This window comes from Macaca nemestrina, chromosome X (genome assembly GCF_043159975.1).
Source record: "Macaca nemestrina isolate mMacNem1 chromosome X, mMacNem.hap1, whole genome shotgun sequence".
NCBI classification, from domain to species: domain Eukaryota; kingdom Metazoa; phylum Chordata; class Mammalia; order Primates; family Cercopithecidae; genus Macaca; species Macaca nemestrina.
Window position 1 is genome coordinate 111,811,806 of NC_092145.1, and position 6,268 is coordinate 111,818,073.

A 6,268-nucleotide genomic window follows, 5' to 3' on the forward strand; every position below is an offset into this window, starting at 1 on the left:
TGACAACTCTTATCAGTGGCTTTATATGCCAATTAATCTAACCCTCCCCAGAAAATGTAAAATGGCATGAGGCTGAAGTAAAATGACTCACCCAAATACCTGGGAAGTAGAAGAGCCCCACATAAATATTGGTATATGAGCTCTTAGCATTCTGTTTTCAAACCAGGCCTCTCTCATGGCCGTCATACACAAAGATGAGTCCAGTGCACCTTTCCCCAACCCCCATCATTTCAGGGGAAGGAATAAACTGGTACCACTATTTATGATAGGGATTAGCTCACGCCATGAGGTCAGGTGCTTATGGTCTCAGAACAATCCTGTGAGGACAGTGCCCATCTAACGCTCAGAGGCTAGGGAGATTCAAGCCCAATGATTAGACAACGGCACTAAGGTAAGAGACCAGCTTAGGAAACCCAATTCCAGCCGGCCTCAGGCCTCAACGTACACCTAACCCCCTTGCAGTCCCTGCCCACCCATCAACCAAATATTCTCCAAGCCTCCCTCTCACTGATGTGCCCCCATTATTTTCTGAGACAGAGTCTTGTTCTGTCACCCAGGCTGGAGTGCAATGGCATAATCTCAGCTCACTGCAACCTCCACCTCCTGGGTTCAAGCAGTTCTCCTGCCTCAGCCTCCTCAGTAGCTGGGATTACATGCACCCGCCACCACGCCCTGCTTTTGTATTTTTAGTAGAGACGGGGGTTTCACCATGTTGGCCAAGCTGGTCTCGAACTCCTGACCTCAGGTGATCGGCCCACCTCTGCCCCCATTTTTAATTTGGAAAGTGGGCTGAGTAAGAAAAAAGCAGATTTTCAGGTTTCATCTTTTTAATAAGCTCTGTGAAAGACATCCTAAGCACTGTATGAGACACAACAGAATATTTTTTCTTCCAGTATTAAAAAAAAAAAAAAAAAAAAGACATTTGCAAACATTTTAAAGCAACTCTTCTATATAATCAGTTTGATTATCTGAATTAGAAAATACCCCTGGATAATCATGTTATTGATACACTTTTCTTTTTTTTTGAGATGGAGTCTCGCTCTGTTGCCCAGGCTGGAGTACAGTGGCGCGATCTCGGCTCACTGCAATCTCCGCCTCTGGGGTTCCAGCGATTCTCCTGCCTCAGCCTCCCGAGTAGCCAGGATTACAGGTGTACGCCACCACGCAGGACTAATTTTTTTATCTTTAGTACAGATGGGGTTTCACCATGTTGGTCAGGCTGGCTCGACGCACATTTCTTATAGGTACGTTTGGAAATTGCTTCCTAACCACAATAAACACTGTGTACAGGTTTTTAAAATGTCCTGGATACACATTAATTTTCTGAAACCAGTCTGGCCAAACTTGCCAGAATCAATTATTGCTAGCTCCAATAATCCTGAGAGGTCTAACTAAAAAACTGGTAAAAAGAAAAACACTCAGGCTCTACAAACGTTCCATAATTTGTCTTTAAATAGGCAGAAAAAATTTTTAAAAAGATGGAACTGTTAAAGATCTTTAACTACCTTGGCAGGTCAATTTAAAAACAAAAGGTTGATATGCTATAAAATAAGATGCTTCAGTGCAGCTCCAAAAACCTTTATAAATACAGCCATTTGGAAGGACGATCCTGGATCAGAAATTATTCCTTGTGTATCTGAGAACAGCAAGAGGGGGAGAATTGTGATGTCATGAAGAAACAGCTGACAACATGCTCACCTCCTAGAGCTGATACAGATGCTGAGGGTTGGACAACAGGGACACCCCTTCATTTCCTCCATCCCACACAAGACTAGAGGATTATAGGAGATGGGTTTTCAGATCCCACCCCCTAGCAAACGTGCTCTGACATGCACCTGAGAGCAAGAAGGCCTAGGAATGGTGTTTGGTAGGTTGGCTGGATGAGGTATGAGGGCAGCAGAAATGCAGAGCAGTCTTGCCAGAAAAGGTGAGACAGTCATGACAGAGTGTGACAAACAGGTTTACTCAATGCCGATATCCAAGTCTCACCTACATTATGTGCATGTCTCATTTCAGTTGTCATAATTGTCTCTGTAATTTCCTCCTGAGTAGCGGTCATAACCACCCTGGTTTCTGGGAAAAAAAAAACCACACACACACAGTTTTCTGGGACTGCATTATACACCACTGTGATTAATTATATGGGTCATGTTTTATAGTATGTGTCATAACATAAACCTTAAATATAAAAAACACGATATGTTAAGCATGAGTATCATAGTAAACAGTTTTATGGCATACAATGTATATGCAGTATTTAAATCATAATATGCAGTATTTAAATCATAATACACGTTAAAGCAATATAGTTATATAACCCACGCAGCACAACATGTGTATACTTTACCATGTTACAACCATATGACCACACAATTAACTCAAAATGCTGAATTTCATACTCGTTTTAGGCACACATTAGTAACAGCAAGATGTGGTATGCATGAAAACCCAGGCGCTGAGTTCTTTTTTTTTTTTTTTTTTTTTTTTTTGAGACGGAGTCTCACGCTGTTGCCCAGGCTGGAGTGCAGTGGCGCGATCTCGGCTCACTGCAAGCTCCGCCTCCCGGGTTCACGCCATTCTCCTGCCTCAGCCTCCTGAGTAGCTAGGACTACAGGCGCCCGCCACCGCGCCCGGCTAATTTTTTGTATTTTTAGTAGAGACGGGGTTTCACTGTGGTCTCGATCTCCTGACCTTGTGATCCGCCCGCCTCGGCCTCCCAAAGTGCTGGGATTACAGGCTTGAGCCACCGCGCCCGGCCGGCGCTGAGTTCTCAAGGAGAGGGAATCAATAGAACATCCCAGCCCCGAGGCTACCCACCTGCCATTATAGTCTCTGGAACGTCCATATCCATATCCATACCCTCCAGGTCTACTGTCATAATACCTGCCACTCCCATAGCCCTGGTCCCCACCACCTAGAACAGAAAAATATTTAAATGGCAGTTGTCCTCACCTAGGCAACTCTCCCTCTCACCCCATGATCAAAACTATCACTGCACTCACCTCTAGAGTAGCTGCGACCACGCCCATGGGCCCCAAAGCCACCTCCTCTGGTTCCCCGAGCAGACTTGCCTGCATGATCCACACGGATCTGACGACCATCCAGGGACTAAGTGTGGGAGACACAAGGAGGATGGGTTGGCAGTCAGGGCAGTGGTGAGGGAAGAGCAGGCAAGGGCAAGTGGGCAAAAGAGGCCAAAAATTCCTGCTGGGCACCAGGTTCTGGGTGCCATGTTCCAGAATAAGCTCCTTTACCCCAGAATGGTTTCATCAGGAGCTATAGAATCCCACACAAAATGACCTGAATGCACCATGTTCCCCTTGCTACTACTTACATCTTGACTGAACTCAGGCTGAGTTCTCCTCCCCACTCCTCTAAGCTGCCCGACTATCAGGGCTAGACAGACACCTCTCTTGGTTTGAGGCTTCAGAGTCCATGTCAGAAGACTCACGAGGTCCTCTCCGGGCCAGGCCCACAGGTCTGCAGACTCTACTACCTAAGCCCAAGGCAGGTCAACCATCCACAGGTGGCTTCTCGGCCTCATGCAGGACCAGTCGTCGCCTCCCAGGCGGCCAGGCTCTGTCTGCCGCTGCCCTCCACCCCCTAGAACAAAAGGCAGTCATGCTCCTGTGAGTGGGCACTGCGGGGCTTGGTGGCCACGCTGCCCCGAGCAGACACAGAAGGAAAAACAAAAAGAATGAAGGAAGCCGCAGATGGGGACAAGGTCCCTCTGCAGATAGGAGGCCCCACCTCTCCGTTCATGGCTCTCATGGCAACTGAAGCATGCTCTGGGTTGGTGAAGGTGATGAAACCAAAACCCCTGGACCGCTGAGTCTCCCGGTCCTTGACAACGACCACTATGAGAGGGAGAGAAGAAGGAGCGATGTGGACCAGTCAGCACCACAAAGGTTAAGTAGCAAAGGGTGGTCCGAAAAGGAGATGGCGGTAGGTAGGGAAAACGGAGCCCTCCCACCAATCCCGAAGACGGTTCCCCTCATCCTTAGTGGACACCATAGGCTTAAGAAGAAAAAGAACATGGAAGCGTGGGTCCTAACTTTTCGGTTAATACTCCTTGAAATACAAGGATCCCAGACTTTCTCTCACCAACCCCCATTGAGAGTCTGGCCCGTCTCACCCTCAGAGATAGGTCCGAAACTGCTGAAGTGGTCTTCCAGCGCTTGCTCGTCGGTGTTAAAGTTGAGCCCTCCCACGAAAAGCTTTCCTTCTTCAGAGGACATGGCAGTTCAAGTCCTGTGGGAAGAACATGAAGAATGGTGGCAGGAAGGAGGAACAAAATGGAGACGTGAGAAAATAGCGAGACAGAAGGCGGAGAGAAGTACAGAAAATAAAAAAGAGGAACAAAATGGCTGGGCGCGGTGGGTCACGCCTGTAATCCCAGCACTTTGGGAGGCCGAGGCGGGCGGATCACAAGGTCAGGAGACTGAGACCATCCTGGCTAACACGGTGACAGCCCGTGTCTACTAAAAATACAAAAAAATTAGCCGGGCGTGGTGGCGGGCGCCTGTACCCCAGCTACTCGGGAGGCTGAGGCAGGAAAATGGCGTGAACCCAGGAGGCAGAGCTTGCAGTGAGCCGAGATCGCGCCACTGCACTCCAGCATGGGTGACGGAGCGAGACTCCGTCTCAAAAAAAAAAAAAAAAAAAAAAAAGAGGAACAAAACATGGGTAACTACAGAGAAGCTGGGAAAGAAGGCCAAAAAGGTAGTAATCTGCGGAGCTGGCTCAGCGCAGCCACCATTAGGGGGCCACTATTGCGCATGCTCACACATCCACAGCAGCCACGCCCGTCATTTTGTGTCACTGCGCAAGCCCAGAACATCCCTGCGTTCCCTCAACGCCGGCAGAACAAGATGGCGGCGGCCACGTGGGATAAGGAAAGCAAGTGTCGGCTGTCGCGTGGTCACTGCCACCACCGACGCCACCCAGTCCCTCCCGAGGGGCCTCACACTCAGATACAGCGCGCTGGCCTCCCACCAACCGAAATGTTCACCTCCCAGCACGGGACCCGCCCGCCCCAGAGAAAGCCAAGCCTACGTGTCAGCGGCCATTACTCTCCCCACTCACTATCCCCCGGTCTCGGCCGGCGCGGCGCGTGTGTGGCGAGGAGCCGCCGTTCCGCAGGCCATACGCAACTTACCTGGAAATTAAAACGTAAAAAACCCGGACAGACGGCGAGCTCGGAGGAGCACAGAAAACAAGGACTGGTCTGCGCGGGAAGACGATTGATAAAGAGTACGTAGCAAGAACGTCCCGGAACGTTCCCCTTGCGCGTCCCGGCGTGCATGCTGATTGGCTGAGGCTAGCAGGGGCGGAGTGGCGGGGGAGAGGAAGGGACAGCAAAGTGAAGGGAGCAGTATTCTCTGCGAAATGGGGTGTTTCCGGAAATGGGGTCGACTTTTGCACAGATGGTGCACCCTAAACGTCAGCATCCCCCCCACAACCGGCTGAGCTGCCTTGATCCCTCCCACACAGGAACCTTCTCACTCTCATACTACTTGCGGTCCCTGACATCATCCTCCCGTCCTTGCCATCGTTTCCCCCGCTGGATCTGATGTCTTCCTCACCATCGCAATCGTCTTCCTCTGGGTCCCTGCCATTCTCTGATGTCAACCTCCTTCACCTTCTAGTTCTTTAACCTCGTACCCTTTAAAGGCCCGACATTTTATCCCCCACGTCACTGATGTCATCACCCTTCACAGTCCGTGATGTCAGACCGTACGTTTTAAGGTTTGACCCTGACTCCTACTCTTTCTCCTCTGTGCTCAACATCTAGCCGCCTGTCATATGACGTTTTTCCCTGGCGTCATTCCTTCTCATCTCTGACTTCAGCCCTCACCCTTGTCTGACTGCCCCCGTGAAGCCAGCCCCTTAATTTTCCCACCAATAGACTGCCTGAGATGGCTTTTACAAAACAGGATGCTGGCCGGGTGCGGTGGCTCACGCCTGTAATCCCAGCACTTTGGGAGGCTGAAACGAGCGGATCACGAGGTCAGGAGTTCGAGACCAGCCTGGCCAACATGGTGAAACCCCGTCTCTACTAAAAATACAAAAAACCCCCCCAAAAAAACAACAACAACAACAAAAAAAACAGCCGGGTGTGGTGGCACGCGCCTGTAGTCCCACCTACTCGGGAGGCTGAGGCGGGAAAATCGCTGGAACCTGGGAGGTGGAGGTTGCAGAGAGCCAAGACCACACCATTGCACTCCAGCCTCGGTGAAAACAAAACAAAACAAAACAGGATGCTGCG

The 6,268-nt window shown here is 50.0% G+C and overlaps 1 protein-coding gene across 2 annotated transcripts; it reads right to left on the reverse strand.

Annotated features, from left to right (window-relative positions):
- Positions 1 to 809: 809 nt before the first annotated feature.
- Positions 810 to 5,874, reverse strand: LOC105493899 (RNA binding motif protein 3). 2 transcript variants are annotated; one of them, XM_011761858.3, is made up of 7 exons: positions 5,159 to 5,874; positions 4,136 to 4,251; positions 3,751 to 3,857; positions 3,003 to 3,108; positions 2,818 to 2,914; positions 1,994 to 2,073; positions 810 to 1,636 (listed from the first exon to the last, which is right to left on the reverse strand). In XM_011761858.3, exons 2-6 carry the CDS (start codon positions 4,236 to 4,238, stop codon positions 2,013 to 2,015), a joined length of 474 nt encoding a protein of 157 aa, XP_011760160.1. In that variant the 5' UTR covers positions 4,239 to 4,251; positions 5,159 to 5,874; the 3' UTR covers positions 810 to 1,636; positions 1,994 to 2,012. The 2 variants fall into 2 exon arrangements, with proteins under 2 accessions (XP_011760160.1, XP_011760159.1); XM_011761857.3 differs by having other exon boundaries at positions 1,990 to 2,073; positions 5,159 to 5,872.
- Positions 5,875 to 6,268: the final 394 nt, after the last annotated feature.